This window comes from Elephantulus edwardii, unplaced genomic scaffold (assembly GCF_000299155.1).
Source record: "Elephantulus edwardii isolate Elephantulus edwardi_28Jun2011 unplaced genomic scaffold, EleEdw1.0 scaffold00001, whole genome shotgun sequence".
Taxonomy (NCBI): Eukaryota; Metazoa; Chordata; class Mammalia; order Macroscelidea; family Macroscelididae; genus Elephantulus; species Elephantulus edwardii.
In genome coordinates, this window is record NW_006399751.1 from 39,172,388 (window position 1) to 39,197,430 (window position 25,043).

A 25,043-nucleotide genomic window follows, 5' to 3' on the forward strand; every position below is an offset into this window, starting at 1 on the left:
CCAAAACAAACAAACAAAAAAAGTAAGCATTAAAAAACAGTTAAAAAAAAAAAAAAAAGAGAAACGCCAAACGAGTTTGGCCCCTTTAATTTTTTACTCCAGCTCTTTGCACATTTCATTATAACACTTTTTCTTCCTGTGCTTCCTTTGAAACTTTCTGTTCAGCTCATTAATATCTTGATTTCTTCCCTTTGCTTTGGCTTCTCAATGCACTATTACAATATTCAGAGTTTCTTTTGACATCCATCTTGGTCTTTTCTTCCTCCTCTGTTTTTGTAATGACCCTCAGCATTCTTCCTGGATGATATTCCTGTGTGGACCACAACAAACTGTGGCTAACTCTGAGAAGAATGGGAATCCCAGAACACTTGACCATGCTGATGTGAAACCTGCATGGAAGCACTGCATGGTTCAAAATTGGGAAGGGTGAACGCCAGAGGTGGGTCCTATCTCCACAGCTTTTCAATCTATATGCAGAACAGATTATCCAGGAAGTTGGGCCCTATGAGGAGAAATGAAGCATCCAGATTGGAGGAAGATTCATCAATAATCTGCATTATGCAGATGACACAATCCTGTTTGCTGAAACTGAGGGGGACCTAAAGTGCTTGGTGCAGAAGGTCAAGGACTATAATCTTTAATATGGATTGAAGCTCAATATCAAGAAAACAAAGATTCTCAGCACAGGGCCAACTGGCTGAATCATGATAGATGATGAAGAAACTGAGATTGTTAACGGCTTTGGTTTGCTTGAGTCCACAATGAACACTCTTGGCACCAGCAGATAGGAAATTAAAAGAAGTACTGCAGGGAGCTCTGGTGGCTTAGTGGCAAGAAGCTGCATTGTAATCCCAGAGGCATGCAGTTAGAATCCAACAGACGCTTTGTGGAGAAGAGGGGGCAATCTCCTCCTATACCAGTAGAATCTGATTTGACGGTACACACACACACACACACACACACAATTTAAAAAAAGACATAGTGCAATGGGAGAGTCTGTTGTCAGAGACTTCTCCAAAGTACTGAAGAGCAATGGTGTCAGTCTGGAGACTAAGGTGCACCTGATACAGGACATGGTCTTTGCAATTACTTGCTATGCATCAGAGAGCTGGACAATGACTAGGGATGACAGAAGGAGAATTGATGCCTTTGAGCTGTGGTGTTAGAGAAGAGTATTGAATATACCATAGACTGCTAAGAGAACAAACAGCTTAGTCCTAGAGAGGGTTCAACCAGGCTGCTCCTTGGAGGCAAGGATTCTGAAGTTTTGTCTGACATACTTTGGGCATGCTCCAATGAGGGACAAGTCCTTGGAGAGGGACATTATGCTTAGGAGGGTAGAAGGACAGCACAGGAGAAGAAGACCCTCAATGAGATGGATTGATTCAGTGACTGGGGTAATGAGGGTAGGCATGTCGGAGACAATGAGATTGGTACAGGATAGAGGTTGTACATCAGGTTGCTATGAATTGCAGGCACCTCGACAGCAAATAACAATAACAAGCACCATAACTTAATCGGAAGTTAAAGGACAGATATTCTAGTTGTAATTTGAGAGGATAAAAAAAATAAAGTGCTGACTAGAAATAGATTAACCCAATAATTTTCTGAGCTTCTGGACCATAAATAGGGGGCAGAGCTGAGGATGTTTTTTTTCCCTTTTACTGAAACTTTCTCTAGTATAGCCACTGATATAAAATAATTTCTAAGATATAAATTATTAGAAGTAACAACATCAAATATTCACTTCCTATCTATATCCACATATACAAAAATAAATATTTATACTACATATTATATATAATATATAACTCAAAGTTATTAATTCTTCCGTTTTTCTTATTCATGCTCTAGTTTTTTACATCCATACACTGTTGTTATGTGCTGTTGAGTTGACTACAATTCATAGCGACCCTAGGAATAGATTTGAATTTTGCCCTATCCTGAGTTAACCTCACCATCTGACACACCTGCCCCCATTGCCATTGTCATGGACAATCCATTTTATCCAGGGTCTTCCTCTTCTGGGCTGATCCTCTATCCTTCCAAGCATAATGTCGTTCCTCAAGGACTGGACCCTCCTGGCAACATGTCCAAAGCATGAGTCAGTTTCAAAATCCTTGCCTCCAAGGAGCATCCTAGTTGTCTTCTATTATCCTTAATCAATGTCTAGTTCACAGAGACACAGCAAGTGATTGAGAAAATCATGGTCTGGATCAGGTGCACCTTAAATATCTCTAGATCTGACATCATTGCTCTTCAGCTCTCTGGAGAGGTGACTGAAAACATATCCTGAGTAAGGCCCTGAAAGTGACACTTGTGCTTTTTCAACACTTTAAAGAGAAGAGGTCTTTGCAGAAGATTTGCCAGTTCAAGAGGTTGTTGTCTGATTTCCTGACTGCTGCTACCAGTGGTGATGGTCATGGATACAAATAAAATGAAATCCTTGACAGCTTCAATCATTTCTGTTTAACATGATGTTGCTTATTTGTCTAGCTGTGATAATGTTTGTATTCTTTATGCTGCAGCAGAATTCATACTGAAGACTTTATAGTAGCCTTTTATCTTCATCAGTAAGTTTTAAATCTTTGCTCTGCTGGCATTGTTCATAGGGAGGTGCACTGCTAATGCAAAAGTTTCACGTACCTCTCTGGTGGTTCTAATCCTTAGCAAAAGATGGGCACTCGCATGCAACTTACGTACTCTAAAACTCCACTGGAGGGTCAACTATGAGATGGTTCCAATTTGACAGCAGTGAGTTTTAGTTTTATGGTTTTTTTGCTCTTAAAAAAATGCACAATTTGCATATTGTAGGTTGTTAAAAAATCTTCCTCCAATCCTGACACCACATGGTCCAGTTTCTCAGACTATTTGCTCAGTTTATAGACTGAATGAATAAGTATGGTGAAATGGTACAACCTTAACATACCTTTCCTGATTTTTAAAATATGGCAGTATTCTCTAGCTGTAGTTGAACTGTCTCTTGATCTATGCACAGATGTGTGCATGAACACAATCAAGTGTTCTGGAATTTGCATTCTCAGCAATATTACTCTATAATTTGTTAAAGATTCACACAGCTTAATGTCTCTGCACTGTCAATAAAACACAGGCAAATATTTTTTGGCATTCTCTGTTTTTGGCCAAGGCCCATCTGATAATCAACAATGAAATCCTTCATTCTATGATGTCTTCTAATTTTAGCCTTCCTAGAAGTCCACTGTTAAGTATAACTTCAAACATTTCTTAATTATCTTTAGAAAAAAATCTACTGGTGTATGGTATTTTGTTTGCTAATTGTGCTGTATTGTACAAATAAAGATGTCTTTCAGACGGCCTGTTAGTTCCCTGCCAAATTTCTTGGCATTGACAACTACTTAAAGTGTTCTATCAGTCAAAGCATCTCAGTTGGTATTCCATGAATCCCTTGTTTTTGACCATTATCTTCAGTGAAGCTTAGACGTCTTCCTTCAGTATCACTAATTCATAATCCTACTCTTCCTCCAGAAATAGACCATCAGCCAATCATTTTTGATTCAGTGACTTTGTGCATTCCTTCCATATTCTTTTAATATGGAATATTTAAATATTTTGTCCATAGAATCTGCCAATATTTGAACTTTAGGCTTGAATATTCTCTTTAATTCTTTTTCTGAGAAATGCTGTGCATGATCTTCCATTTTGATTTTTTAACCCCAGACCTTTGCCCACTTCATCATATTACTTGGTGTTCTGACGGCATCATTTTAAAAATCTTTCATTCAGTTCTTGTATTTCACCATTTCTTCCTTTCCCTTTAGCTACTTTACATTGAAAAAAGAATATTTTTTTTTTAAATACATGGTGTCATTTCACAATGCCTTTGTCTTCAGGGATGAGCGTTCAGTGAGTCAAATCTTGAAAATGCTCTAAAATGCATGTGGGATATGTTAAAAATCAAAGGCTGGCTCTCAGGAACTTGTTTTCATTTTCCTCAGCTTCAACTTGAACCTTGAACAATTGATGGTCTATACCAGAGTCAGGCTCCACCTTTATTCTGACTGATGATACGACATTGAGCTTCTCCACTGTCTCTTTCCATAGATGAAGTGGTCAATGCATATTCTTTTTTTTCTTCAATTCTTCAATTACATTTATTGGATTTTTCATAACCCATAATTTGTTAAAAATTTTCATTGCCTGATACATGACTCAATGTATATTCTATCTGAAGAAATCCATTTATATAATGCCATTTTATGTTGTTGATATAGGTATATGTAATAAATAGTTGGTTGTATAAAAGTACTGTCATGGGATTCTTCCCATTGTTGCTATTATCAAGGCCATATTTCCAATTATATGTTTGATTCCACTGTAATATTCCAGTCTGCAGTAATTAGCAATACATTTTGATTGCATGTTTGTTCTATTTCTGACTGCACAAGTTGGTAAAATGTTTGATTACTTCCCTCTAGGATTAGAGGTTGGTGTGTATAACAGTAAGTAGTCTTTCCTGCAGGTTTATGGGTATGATTCTAACACATTATATATATATTACATATATATATAATATATATCATATATGTATATATTAGACTATATAACATCTTGAAAAGTCTTTTTTAACAATTAATGCAACTCTATTCTTCTTCAGTCTGTCATTTCCATCATATGAAAAAAATCATATGATTGATTGTCCAATTAAAAGTGGCCAATACTAGCCCATTTCAGCTTATAAATGCCTAGGATATTGCTTTCTTGTGTTCTATTTATTAACTGATTTCTATATTCCTAGATTTATATTTAATATATTCCATGTTCCAACCTATTAAAGAAAGCTTATAGCTGTTTCTCCTCATTTAAAGTCATGTAACATCAGCAAATGAAAGTCCCAAGTGCTCTACTCCATCCACGTCATTAATGTAAACTACCTCAAGAAGGTAACACTTTCCTGGTCATATTTTGAGTGCCTTCCAACCTCAGAAAGTTATTATCCAGCACTATATAACATAACCTGCTACTAGTAAGGTTTTCATTGACCAGTATCTTCAGAAATAGACTATCAAGTCTTTCTTCCTATTCAATCTTGGTCTGGAAGCTCCAATGAAATTTATCTATGAGGGGTGACCCTGCAGGTATCTGAAATACAAGTGGCACAGTTTTTAGCACCAAAACCACTCAAGCCACTACAGTAAGACAAGCTGACAAATGAGCTGATGGTATAATATCATACTGTTACTAACCAAAAAGATCTAGTAGAAATATATTTCAAAGATGTGTATTAGACAGAAAAGTCTTGGGTCTTGAAATTATAATGTTCAATTTCAGGACTACAACATAATACTTGCAGATTTAAGGCAAAATGTTGGAACTTTGAATCCTTTCTAAAACAGGAAATTATCTTGAAAAACAGAGTGACTGAAAGGATTCAATAGGTACTGAAGATTCAAAAGGCTATAAGCAGCTAAGAAGCCTGATTTTCCACACACAAAATTGTTTTGAAGTAAAAACTGTTGGATTAACAGACAAAGGGAACTTAATGGTTTAGCATCAGGAAACTGTGTTTGAGGGCTGTATCCTTTCTCCATACCTACTCATTCTGTATTCAGAAAATAATTCGAGAAGCTGTGGACTACATGAAGAAGAATGTAACATCAGGATGAAGAGAAGACTCATCAATAGCCTGCACATCATACAGATGACATAACCTTGCTTGTTGAAAGTGAGAAGGACTTGAAATACTTGCTGTAGAGGATCAAAGACTTCAGTCTTCAATATGAGTTACATCTCAATATCAAGAAAACAAGAATCCTCATCACTAAGCCAATCAGAAACAATATGATATATGAAAAAGACACAGAAATTTTCAATTACTTCATCTTGCTTAGATCCACAATCAACCTTCGTACCAGTAGTCAGGAAATTAAAAGATATATTGCATTGGCAAAGTCAGCTGTCAGGGACCTCCCAAAAGTGCTGGAGATCAGTGATACTCATTTGAAGACTTACGTGTAACTAATCCAGTGCATGATCTTTTCAATTACTTGTTATCCAGCTGAAAGATGGACAATGAATAAGGATGAAAGAAGAATCACTGCTTTTGAGTTGTGGTGTTGGAGAAGAGTGTCAAATATTTCATAAGCTGCCATAAGGATAAATAAATATATTTTGGGAAAATATGCAGCCAGGGTGCTCACTGGAGGCAAAGAAGGGTAAAATTTTGTCTTAAATACTTTGAATATTGTCTTAGGAAAGGCTAGTCCTTGGAAAAGGCCACCATGCTAGGAAAGGTGGAGGGTCAGTGAAGAAAGATGAGACCTTCAATGAGATGGACTGACACAGTGATTATAAGGGTGCGTCGAGTATGTCTGAGATGATCAGAATGAGATAGGATAGGCAGAATTCACATCCGTTATTTATATGGTCACTATTAGTTCTACTTGATTTAATATCACTTAACAACAACAGTACAAAGGAAAGTCTCACTGCTAACCTAAAAGCCACACATTTCTAGTGGTTTGAATCCCCCAAAGGCTTTTTGAGACAAAGTTGCAAGTTTCTTCCTGTTGGTAATTTACACCGGGATAAAGACAGTCCAGCACTCAGATTCAACTCTTGTAACAGCTCTCACGCTATCCTGTATCAAAACACCCTAAAACATGTCATTGTTTGTGGTATCACAACTTTACAATTAGTTTCTTAGGGGAAAAGTCAACATCTCAACCAAGTTAAGAATTAGAACATTTATTTTTCTAATAAATAAATAATAATGACTGCACCCATTACTCTTGTAGTATATTAAGGTTTCTTAAATTTTTGCTGTGGAACAAGCAAGTTGTTAAAAATTTTTATTTTTAATTTTGTGAAAATTTACATAAAGACTAGTTTTTAATTAATTCACAAACATTTTTACTCCCTCTCCTCCCCCAATTCACTCTGTAAAACAAACAGATTTAAAAATTACTAGTTGTAGCATAACTTCCTATCCCAAGGCTAATTTTCCTTAACCTCATTCTTCTCTTTTATAAGATCTCACTAAAACGGGATGGGGACTGTTGCTACTCAAGTATCACCTTGTGTGAAATTAATTGACAAAATCTTTGAGGACTCTATTTGCAAATAAGGTCTTATTTTCTGGTCTCAGAGACTAAGAATTCAATGGAAATTTTTAAAGGACTCTTACCAAACTGAAACTGCTGGTTGTCCATGAGGCGAATAGATGCAGGTGCACATCTCTGTATTAAAGAGAAAAGGGAAAAAAAAGTGATAATTTTTTTTTAGTAAGTAAGAACCTATATAGGAAAAAGATAAGTATTATCTTTTTGTAGTTAAGAGAGGGAATACTGGTGGCTTAGTGGTAAAGGGTTATACTGGCAACCAAAGGACACAGTTTGAAACCATCAGCTGCTCCTCAGGAGAAAGGTGAGCAATCTCCTTCTGTGCAATTTCTTGCCTCTGAAAATCCACTAGAGGCTCAGCTACGATTCAGTCCCGACTGGACCATTTGAAATAATACCACTAAAACCAACAGTATACTTAAGAAATCAAGAGCTAAATTCCTAAAGATATAACAAAACTAAAAACCCCACTGCTGTTGTGTTGCAGTTGACTCATAAGTTAACCCTCCAGCAGATGTTCAGGAGGCTGTAAATCTCACAGGAGATAACTGCCTCTCTTTCTCCTGAGGAGCTGCTAGTAGAGTTAAGCTACTAGAGAAGTGTCAAGGTGTCACTTAATTTTTTATACAATTTATAGACAAACAGAACACCTGTTGCTTTTATAAAATATTTCAGAGACAGAATCAGTATCTCTCTCTCTCTGTTGTTGTTGATTGCCTTTGAGTTGAACACGACTCATAGCGACCCTAGGAACAAAAGGCCCAAAGCCCCTTTACAACTACTGACATTTATCAAAGTTCAGAGAGTTCCCAGAGGCATGTTTTTAGGAAGTGGATGCCACTCTTGCTTCCAACCTTGTCATAGTATGTTATTGTTATGTGCCACTGAGTCACCTGCAATATATAATGACCCTAAGTACAGCAGCTCTGAACCCTTCCCTATCCTGAGCCAATCTCACTAATTACAACACTCCAACCGCCATCGCCCCAGTTACTGTATCATTCCATCTCATCTGGGGTCTTCCTCTCTGGTCTGTCCACCCTTCCAAGCATGATGTCTATCTCTTACCCACATGCCCAAAGTAAATGAGACGGAGCTTCAAAATCCTAGCCTCCACGGAGAGACTTGCCACCCTCTCCAAGGAAGACTTATTTGTTTTCTTGGAAGTCCATGCTATGTTCAAGACTTTTCTCCAGCACCACAACAACTCGAAGGCATCTATTCTTCTGTAATCCCTAGTCATTGTCCAACTCTCTGAAGCATAACAAGTAATGGAGAAGACCATTGCCTGGATTAGGTGCACCTTTGTTATCTGGACTGACATCATTTCTCTTCAGCACTATGGAGAGGTTCATGACAGCAGATTTACCTAGTGCAATTCATCTGCTGATTTCCTGACTGCTGGTATTAAGAGTGTTAATTGTGGATCTGAGCAAGCTGCAATTGTTAACAACCTCAATCTCTTCTCCAACTATTATGGTGCTGCCAATTGGCCCAGTGGTGAGAATTTTTGTATTCTTGATATTGAGCTTCAATCCATATTGAAGACTACAGTCCTTGACCTTTTGGAGCAAGTGTTTCAGGTCTTCTTCAGTTTCAGCATGCAAGGTTGTGTTGTCTGCACACTGTAGGCTGTTAATGAGTCTTTCTCCAATCTTGATGCCACATTTCTCCTCACAAAGCCCTGCTTCCCAAATGATCTGCATACAGACTGAAAAGATATAGGATAGGATGCATCCCTGATGAACTCCTTTCCTTATTTTGAACCATGAAGTGTTTCCTTGCTCTGTTCTGAGGACCACTTTTTGGTCCAAATATAGGTTTCATGCAAGCACAATCAAGTTTTCTTAGATTGCCATTTTCCTCAAGGTTAGCTACAATTTATTGTGATCCACACAGTCAAATGCCTTTGCATATAGTCAATGAAACACAGACATTCTTCTGGTACTTTCTGCTTTCTGCCAAGATATATCTGACATTGGCAATAATGTCCCTAGTGACATGACCTTTTCTAAACCCAGCTTATATTTCTAGTAGTTCTCTGTCAATGCACGGTTCAAGTCTTTTCTGGATAATCTTCAGCAGGAGTTTGTTAATGTGTGATATTAGTAATATTGTTCAATAATTTCCACACTATGTCAGGTCTCCTTTTTTTGAAATGGGAATAAATATGGACCTCTTCTAAGCAGCTGTCCTCCAGATTTCTTGGCACAACTTGGTGAGCAGATGCAGGGCAGCATCTATTTGCTGAAATACACAAATTGGTATTCCATCAATTCCTAGGCTTTATTTTCTGCCACGTCTGCCTGTACTTCCTCCTTCATCATCACTGCCTCTTGATCATATGTTGGTTCTTTAAATTTTTCTGGGTCACCCAATTCTTTTTGGTACAATGACTCTGTATTACTCACTCCATCTTCAAACGGATGTCAGGAGAGACTCTAAATATTGTACTAGAGCACCGAGAAGCCAAAGCAAAGGGAAGAAATCAAGAAGTTAAGGAGCTGAATAGAAGATTTCAAAGGGCTGTGTGGGAAGACAAGGCAAAATATTATAACGAACTGTGTAAGGAGTTGGAAAATCAAAAGGGCCAAACTTGCTCAGCATTTCTTATGCTGAAAGAACGAAAGAATAAATTCAAGACACTATTTGCAATGCTTAAGGATGCTATGGGTAGAATATTAAACCAATCTCTCTTTTCTTTCTCCACACACACACACAGACACACAGAGTTACCATATTTTTAAGATCTGCTTAGAGAAAAAAAAAATTCCTGACCTTAGATTATTTTAGAACAAAGCAGAAATGTCTAAGACTTGTCAAAACCTAAACGCATAGAATAATACCAAATATTAGTAGAAAAGAATATATTTATTTTGAGTATAGGTAAGAATGTCTATCTGTGTTTCATTGACTATGCAAAGGCATTTGACTGTGTAGATCATAACAAACTATGGCTGACTCTGAGAAGAATGGGAATCCCAGAACACTTGATCGTTCTAATTGCGAAACTTATACTTGGACTAGGAGGCAGTCGTCAGAACAGAGCAAGGGAACACTGCATGGTTCAAAATTGGGAAGGGCGTACGCCAGGGATGCATCCTATCTCCATACCTTTTCAACCTATATGCAGAACAGATTATCCGGGAGGCTGGGCTCTATGAGGAGAAATGTGGGGTCAAGATTGGTGGACAATTTATCAACAATCTGCGTTATGCGGATGACACAACCCTGCTTGCTGAAACTGAAGAGGACCTGAAGCGCCTGCTCCAGAGTGTCAAGGACTGCAGCCTACAATATGGATTGAGGTTCAATGTCAAGAAGACAAAGATTCTCACCACTGGACCAATTGGCAGCATCAGGATGGATGGCGAAGAGATTGAGATTGTACACAGCTTTAGTTTGCTTGGCTCCATAGTCAACAGTCTTGGCACCAGCAGCCAGGAAATTAAAAGGCGCATTGCCATGGGAAAGTCTGCTGTTAGGGACCTCTCCAAAGTGCTGAAGAGCAGTGGTGTCCCTTTGGAGACTAAGGTGCGTCTGATATAGTTCATGGTCTTCACAATCACCTGTTATGCATTAGAGAGTTGGACAATGGCCAAAGAGGATAGAAGGAGAATTGATGCCTTTGAGCTGTGGTGCTGGAGAAGAGTATTGAGAATACCATGGACTGCTAGGAAAACAAACAGATTTGTCCTGGAAAGGGTTAAACTGGGTGGCTCCTTGGAGCCAAGGATGCTGAGGCTCCGTCTAACATACTTTGGACATGTTGTGAGGAGAGACCGGTCCTTAGAGAGGGACATCATGCTTGGGAGGGTGGAGGGACAGCGCAGGAGAGGAAGGCCCTCTATGAGGAGGATTGATTCAGTGACTAGGATAATTGGGATGGGAGAGTCGGAGACAGTGCGATTGGCACAGGACAGAGCGGAGTTTAGGGCTGTTGTACATAGGGTCGCTATGAGTCGCAGGCGACTCACAGCACATAACAACAACAACATTGGTAAGAATCAGCAAAATCAACTCAGGTGAGATGTAAGGGGAAGTTGTCCCTGGGAGGATATATAATAAAAAAGGCTTTGTACATTGTTAATTAATTCCTCAAGAGAACATAACAGATTCCTGGTTGTGCAGCTGTTTAAAGATACTAAGAGAGATGCCAAACACTTTTCCATCCAGACCTTGGAGTTCTTGTGCTTTTTTTTAAAAAATTTTTTTTGGAGTTCTTGTGTTTTAAAACTCCTTGTAAAGCAACAATGAATGAATGAAAATCCAAAGTCCTGTAAATTTACATTGAAATTAATATGAAAAAAAAACCAAAACACAACATGAAGCAAACAACCCACAACAATACAAAAAATGCGTCTGAGGGGTGACGAGGGCAGGGGGTAATCATAGAGTCACACACAGGGTAGCAGGAAGGGTGGGTAAATGGAAAATGGGAAAGATCCAGTGTGAAAAGTAATATATATGACCTTTGTAAGCAAAGCAATAGAAAGTAAAAGCTTATTTAAAAAACCAAACTCACCGTACATTCTTTAAAAGTGTCTAATGGCTAAGATAAAATAATCTCTACTAAATTACTAACTTGGCTCTTTGACTTGAAAATGACTTTGGGATAGCAGCTCCATAAAGATACCACTAGGAATGAACATTTTTTCACAAACACATCCCAAATAAACTAAAATACATCATTAAAATATGAGGGAACTCCAGTAGCCTAGTGGAAAGCAGGTGCATTGTCATTGCCAAAGAAAGCAACTGGAATAGCTAGGTGCCCCACAGAATGGAAAATCTTCTCTTACAGTTTCTGAAAACGCACTGGAGGGTCTGCTATGAGTTAGTTCTGACTTGACAGTACACAACAACATTAAAATATAACCAAGAAGCTGCACTATATGAAGAAGAATATGATATCAGGACTGCATACAGTCTCGCTTGCTAAAAGCAAAGAGACTTGAAACATTGCGATGGCAATAAGAATCTAGTCTTCAGCATGCATTACTCTTCAACATAAAGAAAACAAATCATGATAAATGGAAGGAAGACTGAAATGGATGGTCATCTGACATGAGACTACAATCAATGCCAATGGAAACAGTAGTCAAAAAATCAAATGATGTAGTGTGTTGGGCAAATTTCCTACAAATCACTTCTTTATAAAGTTAAAAAGCAAAGAGGTCACTTTGAGCAGTAATATCAGAATTGCCTTATATGTGTAATAATAAGGAAAGACCAAAGATGAACTGATGACTTTGAAACACAGTGGTGTTAAAAAGAATGTTGAGCAATAATGAATGAACAGAAATCCAAAGTCTCTGTAAACTTTCATTAAAATTTAAAAAAAAAAAAAGGTTGAGTATTCCAAGAAGTGGTGGAGAACAAACAATTCTGTTTTAAATACAACATGAACGTTCCTTTGAACAAGAATTGAAGGTCTTCTTTTGCAATGATCTCTTAATGTTCTTTTCCAGGGACTGTACCTTCTAGTAACATCCATAGTGGATGAGATGAAATTCTGCCATCCTTCTTCTAAGGAACTAAGGGGTGACTGAAAAAGAAGATTCTCAATGAGATGTATTGACAGTGGCTACAACAATACAACAGAATCAAACATCATAACAACTTTGAGGATTTGTATCCTGGACACAGGGCCACAAATATCAGACTCCACAGGACCTAACAATAATAACTATCAAATTCTGGTGAAATTCCATCTCTAAAACAACTAAAGTACAATACGGAAACCTTGATACACATTTGAAAACAGGCTCTAAAAAATACACTTTGGGGATAACTAGGATAATCTCAATACAGAATGGCTAATAGATGGCATCAAGAAATTACTTCCTATGGTGTCGTGGGTCTATTCAAAAAGGCTGTCAGAGGCTATTGCCCTTGATTTTGACACATGGCTGGGTAGGAATGTGAAAACAGGTGTGCAAGTTTATCCACAAGTTTGATTGATTGGCTAATTTTGTCATTCTACCAAGTTTACATTGAGCAGATTCAGCAGGAAAAAATCTGAGAGAATCTCAGTACCATCCAGGGGGAAGCAGCCGAGATAGTATGCTTCCTCTGCAACCAGAGATTCCTGTGCCAATTAGACCAGGACCTACAGAGGAGTACCAACTGCCTCGGTGGGGAACTAGAGACCATCACGAGACAGATGTGACTTGAAATTGCTGTCTTCACTCTTTTTACACCTTTTAAAATAAAATCTCTATATATAAAAAAAGGTTTCTCAAAAAAACTAAGGAAGAGAACCTATATGGTGGGAAAAAATGTTTGGCACTGATACATCTGACAAGAAGCTCATCTCTAAAATTAATAAAAATACATGTAGCTGAGCCAAAAAAAGACAAACAACCCAAAGACAAAATGAACAGAGACCATGAAGGAACACTTTACCAAAGAAAACATTCAGATGGCCAACAAAGGCAGAAAAGCTCAATATTTCTAGCTATTAGAGAGATGTAAATCAAAGCAATGAGATATCACCTCAATCTAGTAAAATAAAACAATATTTAATAAGTTATCAAACAGTCTCTAGACTGACCATGTTGGTTTATAGTAATCTGGAGAAGTCTCTTTGACAACTGACTTTTCCAAAGCAACTCAAGTTCTGATCTTCTGAGTGCTGGTGCCAAGAGTATTGACTGTAGATCCAAGGAAGATGAAATTGTTAACAACCTCAATCTTTTCACCATCTGTCAGGATGCTGCGAATTTGCCTGGTGGTTAAGAATCTTTGATTTCTTGATGTTGAGATGTATTCCATATTGCATCTCAAACGTCAGTCCTTGATCTTCTGCAGCAAACACTACAAGTCCTCCTCAGTTTCAGTAAGCAAGGTTGTATCATCTGCATACAGCAGTTGTTGATAATTATTCCTCCAATCCTGATGCCACATCCTTCTTCATAAAGTCCAACTACCAAATGATCTGTTTAGCATATAGACTGAAAGGTACAGAAAAGGAATATATATCCCTAGTTTACAGCTGTCCTGATTATGTATCATGCAGTGTTTCCTTGCTTCCTCATCTAGTTTTAGGCTTTGCATGAGCACTATTAAGTGTTCTGTGATTCCCAATTTTCTCAATGTTAGCCATAATTTGTTGTGATCCACACAGCCAAATGCTTCTGCATCATCAATAAAACACAATTAGACATCTTTCTGATACTCTCTGCTTTCAGCCAAGATCCATCTGACAATGGTAATGATATCCCTAGTGCCATGGCCTGTTCTTAATCCAACTTGTATTTCTGGCAGTTCTCTGTCAGTGTACTGTTCTAGTTGGTTTTCTTATAATCTTCAGCAATGTTTTGCTTGGATGTGATGTTAGTGATATTTTTAAATTATTTACACACTCTGTTGCATCACCCTTTTTTGAGAATGGGTACATAGGTAGTATTTTTCTATTTTCCTTTAAATTTCTTTAAAATACTAACAGTGACTGTTTCGGGGTTAGAGGAAGATAAAAACTCTCTATCATTTTCTATTTTTAGTAAAATTAAAAAGTCCACACAAATATTGGCTACTTGCTATATATAGCCTTCCTTTGCTTTACCAGAGCTTCTACCCTGCTCTGAATACTGGAAGATGATCTACCTAGGTCATATTAAAAAAGCTCTCTTCCCCTCACAAATATATCTGAGTACAGCTGGTGGGAAGTGTTAAAGAACTCAACAGGACTGGAAAAGCAAGAAAGGGAGTGGAACATATTCCCAAGACAGCCCTTTACAGAAAAGGTTGGAAAAATGTTTTCATAAACCACTATAGTTCAAGCAATGTCTCAAATACTTAAAGAAACATGTAACTATGCACACTGATAAATAGAATTAAACAGAGAAGAGAGAAAAATTAGTGTTTTAAGAAGGAAAGAGAAAACAAGAACACAAAATCTGTGACCCTGAAGAACATTATGCTGAGTGAAGTATCTTAGTCACAAAAGGACAAATACTGCATAATGCCACTTTTATAAAACATGACTGACATGGGTATTGGGGGGAAATGAAGAAAAGAGGGGATAAATAGTGAACACTGCATTGAAACAGATGAGGGGAAGAACTGTCTAAAATAAATACATGATTTAGTTATTATTTGCATGACAAAAGTCCAGAATAAGAGATGCATAATAGCAAAGTGGACTGGCAGGCGGGGGGTTGGGGGAGCTGTGCAACAAAGAAAGAATCTTTTTTTTTTTAAATTTTGTGTGTGTCTGTACCGTCAAATCAGATCCGACAGGTACAGGAGGAGATTATCCCTCCTTTTCCGTCAGCATCTGGTGGATTCGAACCACATATAAGAAAGAATCTTTTCAAAGAGAAAAGTGAACTGGAGGTGGGAGTAGAGAGGAAAATGTGCAACAATGAATGAATAGGAATCCAAGATTTCTGTAAATTTTAGTTAAAATATAAATAAAAATAAAAAAGAATTTAGGAAAAAGGGGGGAAAGCTAAACATATTCCTATAGTATGCTGTATTATTTAATTTAATCTTTGCCTTAGATAACATTATAAAACAAAAGAGTTGAATGCCAGCAAATTCTCAGAACTAAGAAACATTTGATTACTTGTATTTAATTTCCAAATTCTGGGGTCATTCAAAATTTCAATTCAGAAAATGCCTAATTTAAAAAAATAAAATACTAGCTCAATCACAAAATATCCTACTCATAAATAAGAAAATTAAACATTCAACAAAAACTCTAGTTCTTTGAAGTCATCAAATCAAGTACAAACCTTACCTTAGCTTAAAATTATACTAGGAAATAAATTATACAGCTATAAAAACCATCCACAAACCCACTGCCATTAACAAGAAAATAGATATAATAGTAATTAAAGAAATATCAACTATACAGAAAGGGATGACTTATATAACATGATCTTTTTTACACAGAACTGCAGAAAAGAACACAGACAACTTATTATGAAGACTATTTGTGACATATCATAATCAAGTATGCATGATTTTTTAAAAAAAGAAATATATTCTTTTTACCTGTTTTGCAATTTCTCTTAAACAAGCTACTCCTTGTTCGAAATTAGGGAAAGCTACTGACCCATACTTTTGGTATTCAGGGAGTGGTCTGATTTTTATCGTTGCTTCTGTTACCACACCAAGGGTTCCTGAAAAAGAAGGGGAAATAATCCAATACATCACATGCCAATTTTCTAAATCATATTTCAATCTATCCAATTTGGGGAATAATGGTTACTTAACTCTTTTGAGAAAAACCATTGAACAGATTTTATTGTTTCAAAGGATGCACACACACAACGCAACCACATACATATATACTTTGGAAAAGCACTGCTTCAAGGGATATTCTCATTTATACAAAAGAAATGATACCTTTGGACACAAAGCAGTGAAGGAATAAAAGAGATAAAATTAAGGGTCTTATAAAAACAAGACATAGTTTGAACTGGTTCTGCCTGCTTCAGTCAAGGGCAGTGTTACAAGAACCAATTTTTAAAATGTAAGTGAAGTGAAACGTTAACTGGGGCAGATACAATTACAGGTTAAAGCCCTGAGAAATGGAATCATCTTAGAACGGAAGAGCAGTGGGTAGCATAGCAATAAATCTATTGATTAGATGAGCTCAAAACAGGGATGCTCATTTCAAAGACAGAGACAACTTGCACCACTTTGATTGCTGTTGCTCTGCAAAGACCTGGCAATAATCAAGTGTTACATATCAGAGGCCCAGAAAGGGCTGACTATGACTCATCCAAGTCTCCCAGGGTTTCCAGGACGGCATTTTCCCCATTCTGTCAATGTTCTGGATTATACACATTTGGTGAATTTAACTTTGTTCCAGTTTTGCATAACTGGCCACTGTGAACCAGTTCAAAATAGCCTACAGACATTAACCCCTGCACAGAGATGAAATATAACCACCAAAACCACTACCATTCATAAACCAGATAACACAGAAGATAGAAGAAAAAAGCATTCTCAGAGTAAGAACCCTTCCCAAAGTAATAAAGAATAAAAGGCCAAACCTATAGAAACAACTATGGTAAAAAGTCAGAAAATTCAAATAAAAGCCTTTTGCTAATAAAATGTCCCTCAGAAAGTCAACCACGATCCTAAAGTAAATTGTTGTTGCTGCTGAGTCCCATCAAGTCAGAATCACCCCACAGCTGAACCTTCAGCTGGTTTTCAAAGGCAGGAGGAGATTGCCCATCCTTCTCCTGTGTAGCAGCTGGTGGATTCAAACAACATGCCTTCAAGATTGCAGTATAGTTTCTTACCACTAGGCCATGAGAGCTAACAAATTATATTCGAGTAATAAAGAAACCCTAGCAATCTAAAGCTGTTAACAATCTAAGTATCTTCACGATCTATTATGATGCTGCCAATAGGGCCAGTGGTGAAAATCTGTTTTCTTGATATTAAGCCTCCATTCATATTGAAGGCTGCAGTCCTTGACCTTCTTCAGCAAGCACTTTGAGTTCTCCTCTATTTCAGCAAGCAGGCTGTGTCATCTTCATAATACAGACCACTGATGACTCCTCCTCTAATCCTGATGCCACATTTCTCCTCATAGAGCCCAGCCTCCTGTATAATCTGTTCTGCATATGGATTGAAAAGGTATAGAGATAGGACACATCCCTGGCATACACCCTTCCCAATTTTGAACCATGCAGTGTTTCCTTCCTCTGTTCTGACGACTGCCTCCTGGTCCAAGCATAGGTTTCACATTAGCACGATCAAGTGTTTTGGGATTCCCATTCTTCTCAGAGTCATCCACAGTTCGTTATGATCTACACAGTCAAATGCATTTCCATAATCAATGAAACACAGATAGACATTCCTCTGGTACTCTCTGCTTCAGCCAGGATCCACCTGACAATAGCTATAATAGCCCTAGTACCACAGCCCCTTCTAAACCCAGCCTGCACTTCTGGCAATTCTCTGTTGATGTGCTGTTCAGTTGTTTTTAGATAATCTTCAGAAGAATCTTGTTTGCATGTTATATTAATGATATTGTTCACTAATTTCCACACTCTGTTGTGTCATCTTGGCACCAGTAGCCAGGAAATGAAAAGATGTATTATGATGGGAAAGTCTGCTGTCAGAGACCGCTCCAAAGTACTGAAGAGCAACAATGTCAGTCTGGAGACTAAGGTGCGCCTGATAGAGGCTATGGTCTTTGCAATCATTTGCTACGCATCAGAGAGCTGGACAATGACTAGGGACGATAGAAGGAGAACTGACTGATGCCTTTGAGCTATGGTGTTGGAGTATTGGATATACCATGGACTGCTAAGAGAACAAATAGGTTTGGCCTGTTAAACCTGTTTAACCAGAGCAGGTTAAACCAGGCTGCTTCTTGAAGGCAAGGATTTTGAAGCTTCATCTGATATAATTTGGACATGTTGCAAGGAGGGATCAGTCCTTAGAGAGGGACATCATGCTTAGGAGGACGGAGAGACAATGCAGGAAAGGAAGATCCTCGATGAGATAGACTGATTCAGCGACTGGGGTAATGAGGGTAGGCATGTCAGAGACAGTAAGACTGGCATAGAATAGAGCAGGGCTTAGGGCTGTTGTACAGAGGGTCGCTATGAGTTTCAGGCAACTCGACAGCACGTAACAACAACAACAAACAATAAAGAAAAGGAAAAAAATTCTCTGGTCTCCAGGAATAAAACAGGAAAAAGCCTGTAACAGCAAGAGAATCAAGGGATCAAATATCTTTAGAACAACTTATAGATCTGAGGCAACAGCAATTTTAAGAAGCATAAAGTGTGATCTCAAAATAAACCAGAACATATTTTTAAATAAATAAACATCAAGATTAATTTCAAAATAAACTGTTGTTAGGTGCCGTGAAGTCCAGCATGACTCATAGTGACCCTATGGATAGCAGATTTGAACCTCGTCCTATCCTGTGCCATCTTCATACTTACTGACATATTGGAGCCCATTGTGGCAGTCACCATGTTAACTGACCTGGTTGAAGGTCTTCCTCTCCTTTACCAACCCTCCACCCTTAAATGATGTCTGTCACTGTTTTTCCTCATTTTAACTAACTTCCAGTCTAAGCTCTACCACTACACTACTATAACTATTTGCGTACCTCTAGCGTTCATAGTAAACTGGAGCATATTTTAAAATATACTCTATATTTTCAAAGAAGTATTAAAAGTATTTGTTTTTCTTGTTAGGTGCTAAATGTGCAAAGACAGAATCAGCAAAACAAAAATAAAAAGAACAGATTCAAATGAAAACTTAGTAATGACAAGAAGAAAAACTAAAAGAATAAAAATGAAACAGAGGGGAAAAAATTGGGGAGAAAGGGTGCTTGATATGAAAGGCAAAGGAACACAGAGATTGCACAGATATGTCTGCTAAGCTTAAAAAAGAAATATTAAAAACAAAAAAAACCCCTCTGAATATATAAACTATAATCCAAGAAAATGTGTCAAAAATTAAAGAAGACCTGAATTCACAATAGTTCACCAGATACTGAAGCAAAGGGACAGAATAATCAATTCTAAATTGCAGAGTAATCAACACAGCCTAAACTGATTACTTTTTGCTGTTGTTAGCATCAGGATGGATGGTGAAGAGATTGAGATTGCACACAGCTTTAGTTTGCCTGGCTCCATAGTCAACAGTCTTGGCACCAGCAGCCAGGAAATTAAAAGGTGCATTGCCATGGGAAAGTCTGCTGTTAGGGACCTCTCCAAAGTGCTGAAGAGCAGTGGTGTCTCTCTGGAGACTAAGGAGCGTCTGATACAGGCCATGGTCTTCGCAATCACCTGTTATGCATCAGAGAGTTGGACAATAGCCAAAGAGGATAGAAGGAGAATTGATTGATGCCTTTGAGCTGTGGTGCTGGAGAAGAGTATTGAGAATACCATGGACTGCTAGGAAAACAAACAGATTTGTCCTGGAGAGGGTTAAACCGGGTGGCTCCTTGGAGGCAAGGATTCTGAGGCTCCGTCTAACTTACTTTGGACATGTTGTGAGGAGAGACTGGTCCTTAGAGAGGGACATCATGCTCGGGAGGATGGAGGGACAGCGCAGGAGAGGAAGGCCCTCTATGAGGTGGGTTGATTCAGTGACTGGGATAATTGGGATGGGAGTGTGAGAGACAGTGCGATTGGCACAGGACAGAGCGGAGTTTAGGGCTGTTGTACATGGGGTCGCTATGAGTCACAGGCGACTCGACGGCACATGACAACAACAACAACATCAAGTTAGATTCAACCTATAGCTGACCCTCTAGTGGGTTTTCAGAGGCAGCAAATTGCACAGTAGGAAGTTTCTGGAGGAGCAGCCGGTGAATTCAAACCATATGCCCTGGGATGGCAGCACAATTCCTTACTACCAGGCCACCAGAGATTCTTGATTACCCTTGAGTAATAAAGAGGGAAAAAAAGATTCTAAGGGCCTCCAAGAATAAAACAGCAAAATAAAAACATAATGGTAAGATAATTAAGTCATCAGATTTCTTTAGAACAAATTTTAAGACACATAAAGTGTGATCTCAAAATAGTACATATAATCAATCATTCAAGCTGTCCTTTAAGTTCCATGGTCATGAAAAAGCATAACAGCCCAGAACTCAGAGGATATGCAAATGTTTCAGTAGAGGAGTCAAAAAAGGTATAAGTAGACAAGAGATGACAAATGAAACTTCACAAAAGGACTGAGAGCAAGCATTCATATATATATTTTAGCTGTAGAGCAAAATGTTGCAGATTGGAAAAGGGAAAATGTATTTTCAATAATTTTTCAAATAAACAAGCAAACCATTACATATTACTATTACACTTCATTTACTAGATAAAGAATGTTAAGAATTTAAAATATTTTAAATATTTACTATCATTTTTATTACATCGACCACACTGTATTAACGAAAATGAGAAAAAGATGATGATTGGAAAAAAATCCTTGTGCAAAATTCCTAACACAAAACAGACAAAAACATTACATTTAACAGATTTTTGTATGGGTAGCTTACTGGAATATGGGGGAAATAAGTTCTTATGATGTTAATACTTTCAAGGTCATCATCACATGATTAAACGACATCAATGTAAGTGGAGCCAAACTGAAGCTATTAACAATCTCAATCTCTTCACTGTCTTTCATGATGCTGTAACTATCAAATGTAGATTTTCTTACTATTATTATTTTGTGTGTGTGTGTGTGTGTGTGTGTGTGTGTGTGCACTGTCAAATTGGATCTGACTGGTATAGGAGGAGATTGCTCCTCCTTGTTCAGCAGAGCATCTGGTGGATACAAATCTCATACCTCTGGGATTGCACTGTAGCTTCTTGCCACTTGGCCACAAGAGCTCCCCTTAAATGTAAATTTTTTAAAAACATAAAATGTAAGTTTTCAAAAGCCAAAATTCAAATGTTTGGATTAGATAAAAAATTATATCCTAATCTATTCAAAATTAAGTAACTAAGGAAAGAGACTACTTGAGAGGTGAAAAATTTAAAAATAAAAACAACAGAATGTTAAAAAATTATGAATAAGAATTTTCAATTCCACTATTCCTTTAAAAATCAAATAGTACATAGCAAAAGTTATAAATATAGAGAATATGGAAATGCTGTATTAATCCTTTCTCCTGATAATTCTTAGAAGACTAAAAAATAGTAAAATGTTTAAAAGTATCATCTCAGTTTTAACAAGTACTGCTCCAAAAATGTTTATTAAAAACTTAAAAAGGGGAGAGAGAAGAGAGGGGAAAAACGTAGTTGCTAAATATCTAACACAGTAAACTGAGTTAAGAAAAATGAAATATACAATAAAGGGAAAGACATGGAGAAATATACAAGAGAAAGATAATTTTTTTAAAATCCTCTTAAAAAAAGTAAAATAAAAATAAAAGAACCTAGTTGTCTCTAGAAATACAAAAAAGCAAAAATGTAGGAGGATGTTTAATGTTTTCATAATTAAAATTTTACACAGTACTAAGTTAAAATAAACTTTCCAAAAGGTCATAGTTCCTCAAGTATATAAAATATCTTTCTGATGATCTGATAGGACAATATAACTGATTTTCACAAAATTTAGTCACTAACCTGTATTTTTTTCATAATAAATTTGCAGCTCTATTTACCTTCAGATCCCATGATGAAGTGATGAATATCAGGGCCTGTTGACATTCGAGGTCCTTGGCTGCTTTTTTCTATTACACCCCTAGGTGTTACCATTTTTATATGAACCACCTGTTTAATACAATACATGATGTTAATTTTAGACATGTGTTAATAAATTATGTGGAAGTATGTATAAGTACACATACATATACTTATGTATGACAGTATTTTTAAACATCACATTAAGTAATAAATTGTGATACCATGGAGAATATTAGTTTCTTTTAGATATTTTAGACTAAAGTTAAATTTGTTTACAGCTTTAAAAGTGGGGTGGAATCATTCTAAAAACATACACCTCTAGTTTTAAATTAGTTTAAGTATATTTATCATTTTAAGAACTGAAAAACACGTTTCTTCAAACCAAACTAACCTAAAATTAACTAGCTACAAAAGAATTAAAAGGATCATGATACAGGCAATGACCATCTCTTAATAGATTCAACCTTTCATTTATTTCATTGTATTTATGAAGCACTATTGTAATATCAGAAATTGTGCTCCCAACTGGAAGGCATGCAGCTCCATGAGAGAAAGATGGGCAAACTCTTCTCATGTGATTTACAGCCCCTAAAAACCCTCTGGAAGGTCAACTATGAGTTGGTTCAATAACAACAACATTATTAACATCAGAGAACACTGATGGCCTAGTCCATAGCATGTTTTTCTACTAGCCCAAAGGGCATAATTTTGGTGGTTTAAATCCATCAGAGACTCTACAGTACAAAGACGGGCAATCTCCCCTCATGTAATACAATCTTCAAAAACCAACAGTCAGCTTTCAGTCAGTTCTGACTCAAGAGTTATAAGGTGTTTGTCAATTTATATTAACATTAGGAGCAGCTGGCTGCTAGCTTAAAAATTAGCAGTTCAAACCTTTTAAGTCGCTCCATGAAAAAAGGTCTAGCTTCTATGAAGATTACAGCCAAGAAAACTTCTGGAGTACTTTTATTTTGCTAATACACACAGGTAGCATGGACTGAGGAGCAATGCAACAAAAGTTAACAACAATATCATCATGTCAGGTATTCTGGTACTTCTCTAGGCCCTTAGAATACACGGAGGTGGGGCAGAAATATTTTTATTATTTTATGCTCAGTTTCAACCTATCTACTCTCTGCCTACTTAGTAGAAGAGTGAAAAGAACAACATATTAGTTAAGAGCAGGCCAAAATTTGGAAGAAGAAGGAAAATAAATGAACCATTTCAAGAGTGGAGGAGAAAGAGCAAAGTGATTAACATATGTGACATACACCTCACACAGGTGAGAAAATAAGTATACTGGGGAGGGGAGGCTGTCACTCACCCATAATTTCAGATATTTGGAATGACTGTAAATAAAAATGCAATGTATCTTTAGAATTTTTTACTATTTTTTGTAAAATTTTTGACAGATAAACTTTAGTACTGAAAGTGAGAAGACATCAATAATCAAGTTACAAAATAAAAGCTAAATATTGGCAAAGAGGACTTTAAAAGTTTATATATCCTAGCTATTAAAGGAAGAGAAAATTGAAAGAACTTCCGCCCCCAAAAATTAATCTAGCAAAATAAAGATTCTCAAAGTACTAGTGATGGTGGTGGCAAGAATGTGAATTGGTAGAAAATTTTTATCACGCAATTTTGTGAAGAATCAAAAGTTTAAAATGTAAAACTTCTTGATTTAACAATTCAAACTTCAGAACTCGTCTAAAGAAAATTATTAAAGATGTATTTAAGCTGTGGTGCTGGAGAAGGGTACTGAATGTACCATGGGCTGCCAGGAAAACAAACAGATTCATCTTGGAGAGGATTAAACCAACCTACTCCTTGCAGGCAAGGATTCTGGGGCTTCGTCTGACACACTTTGGACATGTCGCCAGGAGGGACGGGTCCTTGGAGAGGGACATCATGCTTGGGAGGGTAGAGGGACAGCGCAGGAGGGGAAGACCCTCTATGAGATGGATTGATTCGGTGACTGGGGTAATCGGGATGGGTGTGTCGGAGGCAGTGCGGTTGGCGCAGGATAGAGCAGGGTTTAGAGCTGTTGTGCTTAGGGTCGCTATGAGTTGGAAATGACTCGATGGCACATAACAACAACAATGGGGAAAAAACCATTGCAGAATATGCTCACCTCCTTTTCAGGAAATTTAAAATGAAAAACAATTTAAATGTTCACTGATTGGTGTTTATTTAATATATGCTTTGGAAATTGAAGTAACATTTAAACTAGGGAGCAAAACTGTTCTAAAGACTCATCATATAACCCAAGTTATTGGCACTGTCAGAGAAACAAGATCAGAACAGTATTTATGTAACAATTTACTTGAAGTACTACTATTTTCTACTCTGACATAAATACTTCTGCATACAGTTTAAAATTAACTCTTCATAAAAGACCAATGTCTAAAGTAAAACTAATGAGACTATTTATTGACCTAAAGTTGACTTTAGGACATCAGTTTTCTCAAGGTTCAAGTTCGGAAAAAAAAAGATCTCAAAGCAATGGCATGAGTTAGTCAATCCAATTACAAGAATCTCAGAAATCTGAATTCCAGGACAATTAATTCTAATTATCTGTTAAATAATTATGTAATTTTTCAAAATGATGATGCAACCTTGCATTTATTTAATGTTACTATGATAGAACATATAATGTAAATAATATGTAAGTACAAAATTATTTTCTGTTTTGCTTAAAAAGCTAAATATGCACATGTGCATGTGAAAATGTCTAGAAAGAGAAACCTGAATGAGAAGTATTAACAGTGATTGTTGTTGTTTTTGTTATGTGCCATCGAGTCGCTTGCAACTCATAGCG

General features: G+C 37.1%; 1 protein-coding gene across 1 annotated transcript in view; it reads right to left on the bottom strand.

The window, feature by feature from the left end:
* AGPS (alkylglycerone phosphate synthase) overlaps positions 1 to 25,043 on the bottom strand; it is a 202,913-nt gene that overhangs the window by 65,630 nt on the left and 112,240 nt on the right. The window contains exons 10-12 of the mRNA XM_006878799.1: positions 22,204 to 22,312; positions 16,104 to 16,231; positions 7,166 to 7,217 (exon numbers count right to left, since the gene is read on the bottom strand). Coding sequence (XP_006878861.1) covers positions 7,166 to 7,217; positions 16,104 to 16,231; positions 22,204 to 22,312 — 289 coding nt within the window. The remainder of the gene's footprint in view (positions 1 to 7,165; positions 7,218 to 16,103; positions 16,232 to 22,203; positions 22,313 to 25,043) is intronic.